Source organism: Lichenostomus cassidix, chromosome 10 (genome assembly GCF_008360975.1).
Source record: "Lichenostomus cassidix isolate B80296 chromosome 10, HeHo_3.0, whole genome shotgun sequence".
Lineage (NCBI taxonomy): Eukaryota > Metazoa > Chordata > Aves > Passeriformes > Meliphagidae > Lichenostomus > Lichenostomus cassidix.
The window spans coordinates 1214709-1233891 of record NC_139491.1 but is presented as its reverse complement, the minus strand read 5'-3'; the positions used below and the strand labels follow the sequence as shown (position 1 = coordinate 1233891).

At 50.5% G+C, this 19183-nt stretch overlaps 1 protein-coding gene across 4 annotated transcripts in view; it reads left to right on the top strand.

The window, feature by feature from the left end:
• MAP2K5 (mitogen-activated protein kinase kinase 5) overlaps positions 1-12262 on the top strand; it is a 112847-nt gene extending 100585 nt beyond the window's left edge. For all 4 annotated transcript variants that reach the window (XM_085070245.1, XM_085070244.1, XM_085070247.1 and 1 more), the window contains one exon: positions 12059-12262. In XM_085070245.1, coding sequence (XP_084926371.1) covers positions 12059-12160 — 102 coding nt within the window. In that variant the 3' untranslated portion in view covers positions 12161-12262. The remainder of the gene's footprint in view (positions 1-12058) is intronic.
• The last annotated feature ends 6921 nt before the right edge of the window (positions 12263-19183 follow it).

Here is a 19183-nt window from a genome sequence, read left to right as displayed (position 1 = left end):
CATTGATCTTTTCCTCCTCTCCTGATAATCAGTAAATTGTTAAATGCATTTGAAGAGCTGACTGGCAATACCTGGAGTGCCAGGTTGGCACCTCAGCCAGGGCTGCAGCAGGGATGGATTTCCCCTTTTTTTTAGTAAAACCCAAAATGCCCATTTTGTCAGGAAACAGGGGCAAAATGAAATTTGGATGAAATTCCTGTTTAAAGCCAGGCTTTTCATTACCACAGATATCCCGAACTTCCATCCCAGCTGGCATGGGTCAGCTTCCTGTATTTATTTATTTTATGATTTATTCACTCCCTGCCCTTTCTGCCATGTAGCCACCCCCAAAACAAGATATCCCATTGGTTTTTCTGAATATACATCATCAAATCCACTGACTTGTTCCGCAGGAGTGAAATAAGGAATTTCACCAAGTGATGGGGAAATTGTCCATCCAGGGAAAGGAACAACCTCAGAATTCACCAGAGCTCATTCTCAACTTATTCTCAAACACTGCTCTTTTATCTCCACTTTGTTCCCTCTTAAGAGAAAGGCAGAGAGTCAATTAAATTGAATATATTCCTGTGTTATCACAGGGAAGACAGCACAGCATACTCCTCTCTGTCTCTCCCTTTCGAACACAAAAATCTCAACCATTCTTCTATATAAAGAGATTTTTTTCCCCTTGCACTTATGTTTTTTGCCAGAAACACAGAATTTTCTGGCATCCCAGGCCTGGCTCTCAGGGCAGGGGATATTTAGGAGTTGTGGTGTGGCAGCCCAGGGAGGGTTTATCTCCTGCTGGTGCCCAGAGTCTCAGGCCAGGCTGCCTCTGGGGCTGTGCTGTGACTGTATTTACGGTATTTTCCCGAAGCTTTCCATTCTAAGCTCTATTTAATGGAATCTATGCATAGTAAGTAATCAGGTCAGAGAGAAGCAACATCCCCTGTTTGAGATCAATCGCTGGCTAATACTTTATCTAGGCCACTTTATTATCTCATGCTGATTCCATTGCCATTCTCCTCCTCCTTTGTAGCCCTGCACTTCAGCTGTGGTAAAAGTACGGCTCGCATACATATTAAAAACATATACCCATTCTATCTGTATGTAAATGTGGGAGACACAGCTGGATATTGCAGGAGTTTGATTTACTAATAGTTATTATCTGTTCTAGCTGTTCAGAGGCAAAGAGAGTTGCAGAAAACAAGCTAGCGCAGAAATTGCCTTTATGATATCACTGCCCTGCTTTGGTAATTGTTTAAAATCTCTGCTTTAGCTGCAAGCTTGGTCTTTTCTTCTGCAGATTGGGTCGTGGGGGGTTTTTTTTTGGGATTGTTGGAGTCTCTCGGTGAGGTTGGTTTGTTTTTTTATTTGGTTAGTGCAGCGTTGAACTGTTCTGTGCTGCATCTGCTTGTTGAAACGAAAGGCATTTGTGCAAAGAAATTGTGTTTGAAGCACCAGAAGTCGGGAATGGAGCAGTTATTCTGTTCTGCTTTCCCGTGGAGGCTTCAAAGGGCAGTCTTTGGGATGCTGCTGGAATTCTCAAGGAAAGATTGGGCAGGGAGAAGCCAGAGGGTTCAGTCATCTCCTGCGCTCGATTACTTTTGCACAGATCTAATGATTTTTGTTCAAGTTGTCGGATTTTAAACACATCTAGGAGCTTTTCTCTTTTTTAAAATTTAAAGTCCTGACTCTTTTTATGTTGCTGTTTGGTTAATTTAGGAGGTTGTGTGATAAATTGTACATCACCTTTGTCAAAGCCACTGACATGCTGGAAAACATGTTCTCCTTTGGTATTTTATTGATTTTAATGCCTAATGCAGTTTTGAAATTTCCTATTCCTGTGCATCCAGCAATCCCACTTTCCATTCCAGGAATGGCTCTAGATCAGGCACCGTGATTTTATTGGCTATAATGGGGTTTTTTTTCCAGATAAATAGTAGTTTGTGTATTTAAATATCTTTTAAAAAATGTGTCAATATGTTACAGACTCTCACAAATGGATTCTGCCTGCCTGTTCACACATCTCCAACAAGCACAGGGAATTAAAAATGTGAATCTTTTAAGCAGCTGTATTTTAAGCAGCTATATTTTATGTAGCTTTACTTTGGAGGGTCTGGACAGTAGCTAAACATATTTGCAGTTCATTGTGTTAAACCCCTGGCTTCAGCTCTAAGGAAATACTTTTATGGTTTAAACAAACAAATGGAGGATCAGCATAATCCTGCCTGGATTTTCATCTAAACCCTCGGAATAAAGCCAATAAAACACTGCTGCTTAGGTTTGTCAATAGCAGGGCTTTCCCCCGGCAGCATTAGAGCAGTGACATCACTGATGGTGGTGGCTTTTGGGACAGAGCAGAGGACTCTTTGCTTTTCACAAACACACCCCAGAGATGTTGTAAAATCAGCTTGAGAGATCCATGGTTGTTGGCTGCACCTGACCAGATGTTTGGGCATCACTGCTGCATCACAGGGCGCCAAGGATTTTCCCTCTTTGGCTCCTTTTTTATCCCAAGCTGGTCCAAGATCTCCCATCAGGGATGGTTTGTCCAGCATCAACCTGTCTGTGTTTGGACCTGTGATGGATGGCTGTGCTGGCAGATGTTCAGCCTCTGCTCTGTCACCACCATTCCACTTATTCACTCCACGACAAGGAGAAGCTCTGACAGACACCAGACACATGCAGATGTGAAGGAAAAGAGCTCTCCCCTGGTTTCCTGAGGAAAAAATACAGAGCCAAGTCTTCTAGCTGTTGTAAATATAGAATTGTTTAGGTTGGGAAAGGTTTTTTAGGATCATCTAGTTCAACCATGAAATTTGTGTGATAAATAACAAACTGGACCTTCAATCTCTCTGTTCAGACATCCAGTGGACAAGGAGTTCTGGGTCAGATCCTGAAGGCAATATCAAAATTTATATTGGTGCAAGGATTTCACACCAGGGCTCAGGATGCTCCTGTCACTGCATGTTCATTATCTTCCTTGCTCAAGATAGCTTAAGAGGGAAAAAATTGTGTTTTTTGAGGCGGCAGCATTGCCCACTGAGCTGAAATTGGGAAAGGTGGGTCAGGGATATTTCCCCCTTTAAAATAAAAGGGGAGAAAAAAGCCATCTCTGTCCTGGGGAATATGAGTTGTTCTTTGTCAGAGAACTCAGCTCTTGAAATGGAGAAATCCATTCTCTCAGTGTCCCCAAACCCAGCAGTTACCCAGGAGGAAGATGAAGGTTCAGGGGTGAGCTCTGGAGGTGTCACCCTCATTCCCTGCCTTCTGTCCCCATTGCCTTGGGCTCACCCCATTCCTACAGCAAACAGGAACATCTGACTGCCCCTTCCAACATCCCCCAGAGCTGCACAACACAGCAGCACTTCCCAGTGAAACGTGAAAAGGAATAACTTGAGTTGGCTCCAGGAGGTGTTGAAAATCTAAGGAAATTGGACAAAAACAAATTGGCAACAGCTTAGAGGGATACAGTTCATATTTTTGGTTACTTGAGTCTCCTGGGCTTTGCAGTTTAATTTGAGCAAATGTTTCATTTGGCACTGCTGGTTGTTCAGTAGTTCTCCAGGCACAGGGACAAATATTTACATCTCACTCATTTTGGTAGCAGAATTGCAAATCTTTCAATTACTGTATATTGAGAAGTTGTGCATTTGCCTGGTTGATGTTTTGTGTCAGCTGTCTTCCCTACGAATTTATTCTTTAAAATTCATAAAAATAAATCTGTTAGCAGGTCCAAAATAAGACCCAGATCTTTAAATCCCAGAATATTGTCCTTTCTGTTCATTCCAAATTCATCAAGGAATCTGCTCTAACAGGCAACTGTTGAAATCCACGTACGTTTTTTATTTGTATAATGAAGTTGGCATTTTAAATGTGTTCAGACACTCAGCACAGATTAAAAGGGCTGCTGCTTGTGCAGTACCAGCTACTTGTGGGTCTCTAGTCCAATTAGCACCTCAGGACACTCCTGCAGTATTAAATAAGAGTAATAATTGCCTATGAATAAGCGGAGTATAAAGCAGGAGATAGAGATATGGCTTCTTAGTGACCTGTGTGCATTATGCCTCAAATCCCTTAATCAGATTTGTGCCGCTTGATTCTTCCAGCCGCAGAAATTCAGCTGGAGGATCAGGGCCTAAAGTAGTAAAAAATCAATTAATACGACTTTCTAATTTGTGCGCTTGACAAAAAGGGGGAAAAAAAAAAAAAGAAAAAAAGAAAGAAAAAAAAGAAAAAACCACGCATATAAATAGGGGACATTTTTCTCCTGAAGAGGGGCCGTGCTGAAAGATTTTTTAATTGGATTTTCATTGTGATTGACAGCGCTTGATTATGACAGTAACTTTATTTGGCTGGACTGCTAGAGCCCCCTTGTTCGGGGTGGGTTTTTTTATTTTTTTCCCCTTTTTTTTCCCCCCATCAAAGGCCTTTTTTCTCCGCGGAATTCCCAGCGGAGCAGCGGATCCTGTGAAAGAGCCTTTTAGCACCTTTGTTGCCTCCATCCCTGGCGACGATTGGACCCAGCTGGTAGCGGGTGGCAAAATGCGACGTTCACAAAGAGCTGCATCTCCCTGGTCTCCATCATTTCGAGAGCCCCAGAAACCTGTTGAGGATTAGAAGTAGCTTTAGATGTGAAATGAGTGTTAAGTATTAGTAATCGGGAGATTAGGGCCCCGGGGACAACGGGAGATAAACAACCGCAATTAAGGCAAATCTGCCAGAGTAAACAAAATTGAGCAGAAACAGATGCCCTCGCCATTTTGGGGGATTGATTGGAGGGCACCGAGGAATCGATTTTTGTCTTGTTTACACTTCCAAACCCCGGTGATAAACTGGGAGGCTAAATATTTCATAGCGCCTGATTTTAGTTAATTTTTCTCGGCTCCTCGCAGTGACCAAGCCCGGCCTCGCTCAGCCTTCACAGGGAGCAGCTAATTGCCTATGAAGGGCCCCTGTGTTTAAATGGGCTTGACAGGAATTTAAATTTTGTTTCAATCAACCTCTGTGCTCGCAGCCTGCTCCAGTTTCTAATTTTTAAATTAAACATGATTTTTTTTTTTGCGAAGCTGGCGCACCCAGCCGGGGCGGCGCTCGGAACGCGCAGCTTTTTGGGTTTGAACACCAAAACGCAGCCCTGGAAAAGTTCATTGGCCCATAAATGTGCATCTGCCTGCTCGGATTTGATGGGAGAGGTTGGGGGAAACGCTCAGCTGGTGTAAATCGGGGTGGGCATGTGCCTGCTGGGCTGGGGAGAACTGGGTTTCAACCAGTTGTATTCAAACTCCCTGTTGTATTCAGATACAATTCCCAAATTGTGGGAATGGTGCTCATGGCCTCAGTCGTTATTCGGTGACCTTGGGAGAGAATCAAAGGAATTTCTAATTTTTTTTTCCCCAAGCCAACTAGTGGTGATACATTTTGCCTTCTCGGTGTTTTCAGCACGTTTATTCCAACATCATTTCATACCTGAGCTTCCTGTGCTCCTCAGCCGAGGGGATTTGGCAGCACGTTCCCCCAGCTCATTCAATCCTTTATTTAGTCCCTTTACAGAGGCTGGCAGAGGCAGGGATGTGATTTTGCACTGCATGCAGGCAGCGTGTGGCCGTGGAACGCGGGATGATGGTAGTGGTACTTTTAAAAACAACTTGTTCATTTGCAGAAACTTCATCACAAAAATGCTAACGAAGTACGGGCTGTTTCATTCTCCCTTTTCGCTTCCAGCCACATCATTTGCAGGGTTTTTTTTGCTTTTGTTAATTGTTGTTATTTGTGTGTGTGTATGGATGCACACAGCATTTTCTTCTCCGAGGTTTGGGTGAAAAACATTTCGGAGATTGTTTCAGTTTACTTCAGCTTAGTAATTTGCTTAGCAATTTTTTTTTTTTTCCCCAGTAGAAAAACTTGGGGAAAACAGTTGTTTTCTTCACCCTTTTTCCCCAGTCTAGGGGAACACTTAGTCCTCATTTGGAGGAAGTGCTGTAGGGAACATTTAGTCCTCATTTGAAGGAAATACTGTAGGGAACATTTAGTCCTTGTTTGAAGGAAATACTGCATTGGCTTTTAATTCCCAACGAGCTCTGTTTGGTGCCACCGAGACCATTCCTGTGCTGAGCTGAGCACAGTTCTGCAAAGTCCAGCTCAGGTGTGCCTTTCTGCCAGGAATCTCTGCTCTTCCCAAGCCCCAACTCTTTCATTCTCACCCCAGCCAGGTCTGGAAGCTCATGAATGGCATGGATCTCAAATGCAGCCACACCAGAAGCTGTGCTCCAGGCACACACCCAATGAGCTCCAGCTTCTGCTGGGCACAGGGGCCACAAACCAGAGCAGAGCTGGGCAAAAGTCAAACCTCCTCCCTCCCTGAAATGTTGCACCAAACGTTTCACTCAGCAGATCTGCTTCTGTTGTCGACAGCTTGCTAATGTTGACAGACTCCATCAGCCTTGGGCCACTCTCCCCATTCCTCTTCTACAGCTCTTCTTAACCTCAGCAGCTCTTGCAGAAGTAAACTCCAATTATATTTCAGTTGCTTTAGTTTAAGAGTCATAACACAAAAAGCTGAAATACCTTTGCTGGGAGTTGGCTTGGTTTTTAGCTGAGGAATGCCAAGGACAGTTATCGGTTTAACAACAAATATCAAAAGCAAAACTGCTGTGGAAAGAATGATCTGCAGATGGGCAAATAGATTCCTCTGTGCCACAGCCAAACCCGAAACTCTGCAGTAAATTCCAGACCAGTCTATGCCACAGGAAGGGAGCAAATAGCAGAGCCAGGGTCCTGCAGTAGGAGGGGTTGAGCTGTTTGAAGTCAGATCCACGCTAGGGAGTGGAGCTGCTCTGATTCCCACTGATATGACCTGGAAAATTCCCTCCTGACCCTTGTCTGGTGATGAGCTGCCAGCTTGGACACATCAGTCAAGTGCACAAGGGGTCTCTGAGGTCTGGTCTGGGGTCACCAGCTGTCCAAAGCTTGGAAAAATAAGACTTTAATCATGATGAAGGGTCTGTGTTGCTGTTTAAAAATGGAAATTCAGGTGAGGGGTGTAGAGAGCTGCTGTTCAGGTTAAGGTGTTGAGGTTTCAGTTAAGCTGTTCTTCCTCTTGGTCTGTCCATCAGGCCTGGGGATTGTTGTTATTTGCAGACAAATTGTGTAAGTTGCACGAGAGTTTTGGTGCCTCAACAAAACTAAACCAGCTGAAAATCGCTTGCCATTAACTTTATCATATAAAAATGAAAAATGCATTGGTGAGAGTCAATCTACAGATAGATAAATAACGGGAAAAAAACTGCAGAAAGAATCCTTCTCAGGAAAAGAAAAAAGGGAAAAAAAAGATAAGGAAGAAATGTAACTCCAAGGCTTCACCTCTTAGTTGTGTTATCCATTTATCTTTGTTTTGTATCATCTTTTCACTGCCTTGCTTATCATCAGAGGGATAGAATCATTAGTGTGCTAATCTAGGTAGCCATAGTTCTAAGGCTGACCTAGGCTAATCTGCCTTTGCAATTTCAAGAACTATGTTTGACTCCTCTGAAAGTAACCTTAAATTGTAGTCTTGTAAGAATTCCAGAGCTGTATCCTTCACTCCTTCTCCTAATGAGGTTATGACCAAATGCTCATTATAATTGCTTTAGACTCCTTTTAATTTTCAAGCTTATTAATCATAAGAAGAGTTATTTAAAATTGCATAAATTAATCTTAGATTAAAAGCCCATCAAAGCCTCGAAACAATTAAGAATAAGTAGGATTTCCCTGGGGCAGCAAGTTTTATTTTAATAGTGTAGTCAGGTGGATATCAGAACATTGAAGTATGGTAGTGATTAATGTATGCAAAATTTAAATGAGAGTTTTTAAATGGCAAACCTAAATCACATATTGACCTAACTGTAGGCTTTAACTGCATTGTCTGTCATATATTTAAACTGTTTGGTAATCAACATTTTAATTACAGTGTGTGTTAGGCAGGCCATGCAACAAACAAAACTCTCCACGTGCTGACATCCTGCGTGGAGCTGTCGGGCAGGCTGGGAGGAGAGAGGAGAAACTGCCAGGAGCATGATGAGAGTTGGTTTTCCGTGTGGATTTGTTCTGTTCCTGGGTTGTCTCCACCCAGAGAACACCACTGGGTGGGAGTGTCAGGGCTGGACAGGGCTTGGAGCAGCCTGGGGTGGTGGGAGGTGTTCCTGCCTGGGACAGGGTGGGACAAGATGGGCTTTGAGGTCCTTCCAGCCCAGGCCATCCCATGATGCTGAGATTCCATGGTTTCACCCTGCTGTGGGGCTTTCTCTTCCAGCACAGGCTCAGGGGATGCTGAAACCTCTCCCAGCACAGGCAGCACAGTCCTTGCCCTCAATAGTCACTGTTCTGAGGACAGCAGCTGGGAGAGAGAACTGGGCCAGGAAACACTCCTTCCCAGACTGAGCACAGCCCTGCCAGCTGTGAGGAGGAGCTGGGATTTTAGGGTGAAGCTGGAGCTGGGATCTGCCATCCCATCCCTGTAGGTGTCCTGTGGAGGAGACCAGGAGGCTGCACTGACCCTGCTGTGCCTTTGGGACACTTGGGGACACTCTGCAGACACACTGAGCGTCCCAGCCCTGCTGTTCCAAGCACTTCAGGTGCTCACATTTTCCATGAAAGGGTGAAAAAAAAACCCAAAAAGGGATCCCAAAGGGGTAAAAAAAATCCCAAAATTTGAATAGGAAAATGAGCTGGAGCAGGCTGGATCCCACTGAAATAGTGTCTTGCAGGGTCCTTCCAGCCATGGGTTTGTTCTGTGCCTCTGTGGATTCACGTGTGTTCAGCCTGCAGAGTTTCTGCCCCACTCCAGCCCTGGAAGCTGCATGGACCATCCCCTGAGGATGCCCTGCCACCTTCTGTGCCTGTGAATTAACAATGTTTTGGGAGCCAGCAGTGAGAGTATTGGCCTGAGGATTCCTCGCTGCTATTCCTGGCTGTGGGAGCCACAGTTGGATGCTGTGGATAGCTGGCACAGATAATTAGAACAGCATTTAGTGTGGCTTGTCCTTGGAGGCAGCAGCTCGAGATGGAAAATCCTCCAGCACTGGAGGCAGGGGTGGGGTGATGAAATCCTAACACTGCAGGGGGACCCGAGGTCAGTTTGGGGTGGTTTGGGTTACTCAGCACTCGGTGCTTCCAGGAATTCTGGGAAGCTGGTGCAGCTCCAGAGCTGAGCTTTGTGTTTGTCCTGTTGGAGGTGTGACTTGTCTGCCATTCAACACGAGAATGGGCAAGAATTTCCCCTCATTTTGTGCCCTCAGTTAATTACCAGGGCTGTAAATAGCACTGACACCTCAGTAGCAGCAGGAAAACTAACTGGGATATGCTGTTGGAATTTTTGGGGAATTGCAGGGCTGAGCTTCCAGCCAGGCTTTCCTGATACAACATTTGAATTGTGGCTTTCCTTTGCACAGAGCCACCTGGAGTGGGGAAGGTGTGGAACATCCCACCTGCTCTGGGAACATAGGGAATTTGGTGGTTTGCTCACATTTCACATGGGGTTGGTGCTGAGGGGCTGGAATTCTGCTGAGGAGCTGGAATTCTGCTGAGGGGCTGGAATTCTGCTGAGGAGCTGGAATTCTGCTCAGATGGACTGGGTGCAGAGGCAAAACAGACCCCAGGTGTCCAAGGGGTGTGCAGAGCTGGGCCAGAGGATGCTCTTCCCATTCCCAACTCCTCACAAGCATCACCAGGAATCAGAGAATGGCAGGGAAGGGGAGCAGCCTTCCAATTCCCACTTTATCCCTACCAGGTGCCACGTTTAGTGCAGGAAAAGCTCTGTTTGATGCATTCAGGGTGTGCCAACATCACCTCAACAAACTGCTGCTCTCTCCTCCTCATCCCCCCTCAAAAATCGCCAGTTCAGCAGCCACTGAGCTCCCCTCCAAGCAGCCTGTAGCCAGCAGTGATATTTATTTTCTCTGTTTGTTTTAAGCCTGTGAAGACTGTGCTTTCCTGCACACTGTCCTGATGGAGCCCTGACCAGCAAGCGTGCAATGCCCCCAGCCCTAATGTGCCATTAATGATAGGTTAATGTACAGTATAATGTTTTTTGGACTATGGGTTCATTACACTTCTGAGTGCAAGGTCCTTCTGCAGAGCGCCCAAGGTCCCATTGCATTATATCATGCAATAAAAATACCCTTTTCATATCACACACTAATAAACTGTATTTGAAATGCTGTCTGAGGGCACTGCCATTGTCTTGATAGGCTGTGGCTGCAACAGTTGGGATCTTTTTATGGTGGTTTTTGTTATGCTGAGTTCAAAATTTTGAGAGGAAAGGCGTAATTTGTCTGTGCTGCTCGGTAATAAATGGAGCACAGGCCTTCAGCTGCACGGGCTGAAATGTAAAAATAAATGTTAGAAGGATTGCACCATTGCAACCAATGCAATTCCACTCATTTGCCAACCTTCCTTGCGTAAACCTGAGGAATTTTCTTGGAATTTTCTTGGCATTTTCTTGGCATTTTCTTGGCATTTTCTTGGCATTTTCTTGGCATTTTCTTGGAATTTTCTTGTCCTTCCTAATTTGCTGCCCTCCCCAGTCAACCTCTCACTGTGCCAGGGATAAAAATGTTAGGAGATGATGTTGTGGGTTAGATCTGATGGACTCCAGCAGTGTCACTGACCTCCATTTGGGGTTCAGGCAGCTCAGGTTTGGGGCTGTGGGTGGTGATGTTGTGTCTCAGGGGGAATTCCATCTCTCCTGGGAAAAGGATCTGCAGCCCTGCCCAGGATGCCAGGCAAAGTCTGTGGCAGTAAGCTCTGGGGGGTTTATTATCAGAAGCAAAGATTTATTTTCAGGCCAGAGGAGAAGGCCGTGGAAGCAAATTGCTGAATTTTAGGGGTAGGTAAAACCATGGAACTTTTACCCTTGAATAATGGCAATTTAATTGACTGGGCTAAATGATTGATGGCTGGTGAGCAGCGAGTTGGAATTAGCAGGGCTGTGTGTGCAGGGGGGCAGTGCCCTTTTAATTTCCTGTCAGATATTTAAATCACTCCCATCCCCCTGTGTGAGGAGCTCCCCTCTGACAGAGTTAACCTGTCTGGTGGGACACTGCAACTCGAGCAATGTACCCTTTATCAAGGGAACCAGATGAGACAAGTTCATTTAAAAAGCCTGGTTTGTCATTGTTTATCTAATTTTCGGGGTTGACACACAAAATTAGGCTGCCTGACACTCACTCAGGGCTCTCCCTGGCCCTGTCCTGCCTGACCTTTCCAGCTCCAAGCTCTGTGCATTCCAGCAGCAGCAGCAGCTTCCCACTGCCTGCAGGAATCCCAGTGCATCCCAGTGCCACACAGTAAGGAAAACCAGTTTGGTGCTGGATTTTTGACCTGTTTCCTGCTGGGTGTGCTGATTTCCAGGTGTTTTTAAGGCTGAATATTTAAAAATTGGGAAGGAGGTGGTTATTGCTTTGTTGTGAAGGTGTGTAGGAGTGTGAGGAAATATGGAATACCCTTCCAAAGGAGTCTCCAGTTTGAGGCACTGTTTTTGAGGTGTGCAGGCTTTGGGTGATGCTGGAAATGCTCTGGATGCCTGGAGAGGGAAAATGTGGGATTAGGACCTGGATAATGACAAAATGTGCAGAGCAGGGCTGAGTCTATGAAGAGCTTTCTAAGAGAGGGGAAAATGCTCTTTATTAATGATTAATGGGGTTTTTTTGGATATTATTTTACCCAAACATTGTTCAGCAATGCACAGCATGGAAAGGCTGTCCTGGGAAGGGGGGATATTATTTTACCCAAACACCATTCAGCAATGCACAGAAGGGAAAGGCTGTTCTGGAAAGGGTCTGGGATGAAACACAATGGGAAAAAGGAGCAACAACAAAAACTAATCAGTTTTAAAAACTCCATTCCAAGGATTGCTGCCTCCATGAGGATCCTCCTCCAAACAGATCCCGTGGATAACACGATCCAGGAGGAATTCCACTGCTTGCAATCAGTGCTCTATTCCATTTCCATGGCTGCACCCACCCTGCAGGATGCTCTGAGGTGTTTTTTGCCCAGCAGGGCTGTGTTTCTCGTGGCTAACCCTGCCTGTCCCTTGCAGGGTCACCCGTTCATCGTGCAGTACAACGATGGCAACGCCGAGGTGGTGTCCATGTGGGTGTGCAGGATGCTGGAGGAGCGGCGATCCCAGGGAGCACAGTGAGCTCTGCAGCACCCACAGCACCCCACCAGCTCTGCCTGGAGCAGCAGCACCAGCTTGGGACTCAACAGTTTATCCAGATCATATTTTACTCTGAGTATTTCCTAGAAGAGTCAGCAAACTCAGGAGATTTGTTGGCTGCCTTTTCCTCACCGCCGCATTAAGGAATTTCCTTCCCACGTCTCTTCTGTTGCTGAGCAATTTACAGATTATCCTCAGTTATACTGTACACAGCCTTAAAGCAAGTATTTTATATCTCTATTTTTGGGTTATTGACTGGACTGTCGATTTCCTGACTCCAGAGTATTTTTTAACTGTTGCTCCTGCACGAGTGACATTCCAAGTGTCCAGAGGATTTCCTGAGCACTTGGTGGCTGTGCAGGCAGGACAGAAAGCTGGGTTTAAATGTGAAACAAAAGCAAACAGATAAAAAAAAAAAAGGAAACAAGAGAAATATCTGGGCTTGCCCGTGCTGTGAGGAGGTGTCAGGTGGGACAGCAGCACACCAGGAGGTGACTGGGAATGCTTCACTCTGCTCCCAGTGCTGGGGATGGGGATTGCTGGGAGGGCCAAGCAGCAGGGACAGCACAAAAATGAGATCCCTGAATCAGAAAGGCTTTGCTGAGATGGAAAAGGTGAGGGGAAAGAGGAGAGTGCTCTGCTCTGGAGCCAGGCTGGGAGAGCTGGCAATGTTCACCTGGAGAAGGGAAGGAGCCAGGGAGAGCTCAGAGCCTAAAGGAGCTCCAGGAGAGCTGGAGAGGGACTGGGGACAAGGGATGGAGGGACAGGACACAGGGAATGGCTTCCCACTGCCAGAGATAGATGGGATATTGGGAATAATCATTCCCTGTGAGGGAGGTGAGGCCCTGGCACAGGGTGCCCAGAGAAGCTGTGGCTGCCCCTGGATCCCTGGAATGTTCAAAGCCACTCTGGGTGAGGCTTGGAGCAGCCTGGGATAGTGGAAGGTTCCCTGCCCTGGCAAGGGTGGCACTGGATGGGCTTTGAGGAAGCTTTTTGCCTTCCCCAGCTTCACCCTGATCCAGATTTCCATCCCTTGGAGTTGCTGCTGGGTGGGTGCAGCTGGTCAAGGAGAGGCTCCAGGTTTGCTGCTCCAGGAAAAGGGAATGATTGCCACATCCCTGCTGGGTGTTCCTGGCTCCTGCAATTTCTGGGGAAGTTTCCACAGCGGACCAACACAGATTGAATCAGTCCTTGCGTTAAAATGCTTATTAAAAGGAAAAAAAAATTAAAACACCGATGTGAAAGGCAGGTTTGGGGTGAGTGAGTTGGGCGGGAGGAGGTTGGGGGTTTGTTTGCTTGTCTTTGCATTAGAAATAAACTTTTGCTAAAAAAAAAAAAAAAAAAAAAAAAGGCTCAGGTAGTTTATTTTATACCATCAGCTCAATCCTCACACACACAATTCAGTGAAACATTCCTCCCGCAGCACCGCCAATCCTAAATGTTATTCTGGAAGCAGCCTGGAAAAGACTTTGTTTCCTCCCTTGGAGGGATCGTTTGTCTTCTTTTGAAGTGTAGAGGTTGCAGGCATGAACTTACAGACTAAAGTTTGTCTTAATTGCTCTGATGTCACAACCTCGCTGGCAGATAACAGCGCAATGAATGAGCCAACAGCCCCCATTCCTCCAGGTCCTGTTTCCAAAGTGAGACAAATTCCCTCCCTGTGAGCCAAGCACGGCGTCGGCAGCGCTGCCATTTATTTAGCCCTAACAGTTCGCCTTAGCTCTCCCTGGATAAAAGGTCTCTCGCTCGGATTTCGTTTAAAACTCAGCAAACCCAGAGCTTTTCCTCTTGTTTTTCCTGGCAGGGAGGTCGGGAGGGGAAGATTCGCCCTGATAATCCATGTGGGTGACGGAAATGGGGAAAATCTCCTGGCTAGGGTGCTGACTGAGTTATAATTCACTTGTTGGCTCATCGGGGGAGTTTGGGGTCTCCATCACCTTTGCTCTCCCAAATCCTTGGATTCGGTGCGGGAGGGAGCATGAGCAGCCAGAGATCTTCTCTCCCAGCCCCACATCTGGGGGAATTGGGGCTGAGGGGGAATTGGGGGAATTGGGATGAGGGGGCAGAGCAGGGAAATTTGGGAATAAGCAGCTCCTCTGGCACTGCCAGCTGAGCAGCAGCGAGGTTGGACCTTCCCAAACCTGCTCGGATCTGGTGTGTGCAATGGGTTTGTCCCCACGGGAGGTGTGGAGCCCAATTCCTGCAGGGGCACAGAGGGAAGGGAGAATGCAGGAAATGGGGTGAGGATTGAGCTCCACAGGGTTCCCCCACCCGCACCAACCCAGCCCAGCTCCTCTCCCTGCACCAGGAATATCCCAGTCCATGTCTGTGCAGTGTGGGACCCAGCTGAGCCCGGCGTGGGCAGATTTGCACCTCAAGGTAGATTTGTTGGGGTTTGAATCAGGACATTTCTTGGTTGGAAATGTTGCAGGAAATGCAGCAACATTCCACCCTACAGGCAGATCCTGCTCAGATGGCATCAGGAGCTCTAATGAACACATTAATTCAGCTGGGCATCCTACAGATGCAGCTGAAGCCCCCTAATCCCACTCCCCATCCCAGCAGCTCATTTAGGGACACACCCAGCAGCCCCACACCAGTCTCACCTCTCTCTCTCCCCTCCTATAACCTCACTCACGGTGATTTCTATGCGAGTGTGGATGTGGGGACTCTCTGGGAAAAAGTGTATCGAAACTGCCAATATTTTCCACGTTTCCCTTTCCCATTGCCAGGCAAAGCTCCTGTGAGAAGAGCCCGTGGAAGTTTTCCTTTCAACGCAGCACGGAATTAGAAAATTCTTCGTTTCTCGTATCCCGTGGCCAAGTCCATCCCGCTGTCAGCATTCCAAAGGCAAAGTCTTTGTTTTCCCGAGAAGAGCCTGGCGGGCTGGGGAAGGCGGGGCTGCCAGGGTCCCTCACCTGCGCCTGTCCTAACGCCGGCAATGGATCGTGTTGATCACCCAGCAATCACCACCAGCAGCTCCTGGGAGCTCCATTTGATCCCTCGGACACCCGAGAGGATGGAATCTGGGAGCGGCGCGTGTGTTTTCTTGCCTCCCGCAGCTGGGTGGTCCTGCGGGGAAAGTTCACCTGGAAGGATCCGTGGGAAAGGGGTGGAGCAGGGCAGGTGCTGATGCGGGGAGAGTGTGGGCAATACGTGAAGCAAAACCTGGGAATTCGGGGCTTTGCTGGGGAAATAAAAATCCTGCAGGGAGCAAAATGCTCTGGCGGAGAGGGAAGGCTCTGGGAGAGCTGCGGGAAAAGCTGCTCTGGTGACAGAGGGGTTTGGCTGGGCTGGGCAGGGGCGATGCCAGCCCTGCCTGTGCCCTGCGCTGTCCCGGGCGGGACAATCCAGCAGCTGTCACATCCCTCGGGAGCTGCGGCCTCGGCTGGGGAGGGAGAGGAGCGAGGAGGCAGAGCAGGGAGCCCCAAGCCGTGGCTCCGCTCCGGGGGAGCTCCAGAGACACACAGAACCCTTCGGCCTCTCCGGGCATCGAGCAGGAGCAGAAAATCCCATTGCCAGGATGCTCCAGGGGCTCCCAGGCTGCTCAGCCTCTCGGACACAACTCCGTGAGGAGCTCTTCCTCCCCGCAGCTGGGTGGGAGAGGTGTCCCTGTGGTGACAGCCAGGCCTGGGGGCAGAGGGGCTCTCCAGGGGACAGGGGAGGAGCTGGAGCCCCTGGAAGGATGGAGAGATCCTGAGCTATCGCCGTTATTTTGGGATAACTCATCTTCAGCATTCCCGGGGGTCTCACAGGCACCGTGGGGTGGAAAGCTGGAGGGATCAGGTCCCCTAAACTTGCTGGCCTCATGCTGCTCCCCCAGCTCACCAGCGATGCACTGCCAGCCTGGGCTGGGAAAACCTAACGGGGAAACAGAAATGTAAAATTCTCCAATTGTATTATTTGGCCACATCGAATAAAAAAAGGTTGTGCAAGCTGCTCCAGCAGAAGGTGTCCCTGCCCATGGAGGTGGGGTTGGAACGAGAGGAGCTTTAAGGTCTCTCCTAACTCAAAGCAGCCACAGCAAGTCTGTGATCCATCCTGTGCTTTTCCCGTCGGGAAGCTGCAGCCGGAGCGCTGCGGCTGAGGAGCTGCGCTGACCCGGGGCTGCGTTACCTTCAGGAGAGGCTCCGTCCATAAAGCACACGTGTGCGCTCAGGACACGATTTATGGATTGAGCCTTAGCGGCTCAGCAGCGGCAGCCCCTCCCGGCGCACAGCCCGCGGGGCAAGTTCAAGGTTTATCGGAGCCGCAGAGCCCGCGAGGTGTTTAATGGCAAATGGATGTCTGGGGCTTTTATGGGCACGAGGAGGAAAAGTTCCCCGCAGCCGCGGCAGAGCTGCCAGGCCCGCGCCAGGTGAGTGAGGTCCATGCCGGCTGTCCTTGGCAGGGCGCGGGCACAGGGAGCTGCCCCGGGCTCGTCCCGCTCCGTCCCCGCCAAGGTGTTCGCTGTCACCTCCTCAATAAAGTCGTGGCTATCGATCCCGCTCGCCGCGTTCCTCCGCAGCCCCGCGGCCGCTCCGGCCCAGGGAAACCGGGAGATTTGGAGCCGCAGGGAGGGTTTGGGAGGCCTGAGAGGGGAGAGGAAGGGGAGGAGGTGACAGCAGCTGCAGGGGTTGGGGATCTGAGGACATCCAGGGTGCACAGGGGGGATAGCAAGGGGTCGTGGGGGGCACGGTGGGTGTCGTGGGGAGCACGGAGGGGGAATGGGGCAGAGCTGGGGGCCATGGAAAAGGGGCGCACAGAGGGGTGTATCGGGGTGGGGACAGCTGTGCCCAGCCCTGGGAAGGGATCCTGGGCAGCACCGGGAGAAGCCCGCAGGCTCCCGGGGGATGGCGGGGCAGGAGCCCGCAGGGTCCCCATCCTCCCCCCGCCCCGGGGGGATCAGCAGCCGGGTCAGGCGGAGTGTGCCCGGCCTGCAGAGAGCCGCCGCCCGCTCCCTTTGTCAATGTCCAGTAATTAAAATGTCACCGTTTAATTTTCAGGCCTCTCGGAGCAATCTTTTCCTAATAAAGAGTCTAATCGAAACGCTCCTTCCCCCGCCTCGGCGGGAAGGGCCGCGGAAGAGGCTGCGGAGGTGCAGAGCCGCCGCGGATCGATGGAGAGAAGCCCGGATTGATCGGCCTCTAAAATTAAATTTATTGGGGTCATGGTTTTATATGGTGCTGATACAACTGTTAAATGGGGAACATTCATTTCCAATAGGAGGCGTTTATTAAACTTCCACTGAATTAGACCGCCGTGATTTATGTGGCAATCTCGGCTCAGCCCTCCAGGAGCGCGGGGCCTTCCGCGCCCGCCACGCGTGATTATTTATTTATACACCCGTGACACGGCTCCCTAAGTTTTAACCTAAATTATCCACCGGCTTCGGCTGCCGGCGGCGCGGGCCCGGGGAGCAGGGAGGATGGGGGTCCCGTCGGGGCGCAGCGCCCTCCCCTTTGGCCGCGGCCCCTCCGCGCCCCCCGACCCCGCTTTGGGGGTCCCCGGGTTGGGGGGCGGCGGCGCCCGCAAACGTCCCGGCTCTCGCGTGCGGCGATCGTTGAGCGTTAATTAGAAATTCATTACAATTAAAAGCCGCGCGCACACGCCTTAATTACATCTGATTTTTAATTCCGAATCCGTGTTTACACAGTAAGCGAGACGTACCTCCTGATTATCCCCAATACTCTTTATACTGTACTAATTATGTAAATTAAACCTAATTAACTGACAAAAACTGCAGTCAATTCAACTGTTAAAAGATACGGCGGCTGCGAGGAGCGGGGCGCCGGCGGGGAGCGCGGCCGGGGCGGCGGGCAGGGGTCGGGCTCGGGGTCGCTCCTCGCCCCGGGGCTCCGCGCCGCCGTCGGGGCGAGCCGGGAGCCGCTTGAGCCGCGCCGGGCTCCGGCCGAGCTCTGCGGGCAGCGGGGCAGCGGCACGGCCTGGCCGAGCAGGAGGCGAGCGGGGCAGAGCCGCATCCTCCCGGAGCTCCCCCTCTCCTCCCGCCCCCGCGCCGCGGCACCGCAGGAGCGGCCCCGGTACGGGCAGCACCGGCAGCACCGGCAGCACCGGCAGTACCGGCAGTACCGGCTCGGTCCGCGCCGCCGCCGCCGCCCGCTCCCGGTGCCTCCCTGCCGCTCCCGCAGCTCTGCGGTGCGGAACGCCGCGGGATCGGCCGGAACGCGGTGGCGAGCGGGGCAGCGGGGCTCGACCCGGCGCGGGAGCGTCTCACCGCGCTCCTGCCTCCGTACGGCCGCAGGAGGGGGGCTGGGGAGGATAAATAATTAAAAGGCGAGGAATAATTACCGGCTCGGGTTGCGATCATCGCGGGAAGGCCGCGCCGCAAGGCCCGGCCGGCAGCTCCAGCTCCGCGTCCCCCCGACGGGGCGTCCCGGGGGGAGCCGCGGCCGCTGTCCCGCGTGGGAGCGCGGAGCGCAGCTCGGCTGGCCGCCGAGGAGAAGGCTGGCTCCGCACCTGCGTTTCGCTCCGCGGCGGCTCCGCCGCATCCTGCCGGTGCCGCCGGTGATGGCGGGGAAGGGAAGGCGCGGGGCACACAAAAGTGATAGCTGGGGGCTATCCGCGCCGTTATTAACTTCTGTTTGATCAGTGTAATTGCGCCGATCGCGGCCGGACGCGATGATTAATTACAGTTTAATTAACGTGGCCGTGACGAGCGCTGCATGCGGGAACCCAACCCGGGCAGGGATGCGGCTAGAGGCCCCCGCCACGCCGGCAGGACCGGCGGACACCGGAGCGCCGCGTCCCCTAAGCCGCCCCGGTGTGGGCCGGTGCTGCCGGTGTGGCGTGAGCCCCCGTGGGGAACGAACAACCCGAGCTCGCCCCGCTCTGCCCTCTCCTCCCGGCGATTTCGTTGCCACCCGATGTCCCCCCCTCGCCCCCGGCAGCGCTCCCGCACCCGCGCCCCGCACCGGAGCGCGCATCCCGGCGGCGAGAGGGACGCGCGGCAGCAGCGCATCCCCGACTTCGATGGGGTCCCTCCGCCGCTCCCCCCGGGCTCCTCTT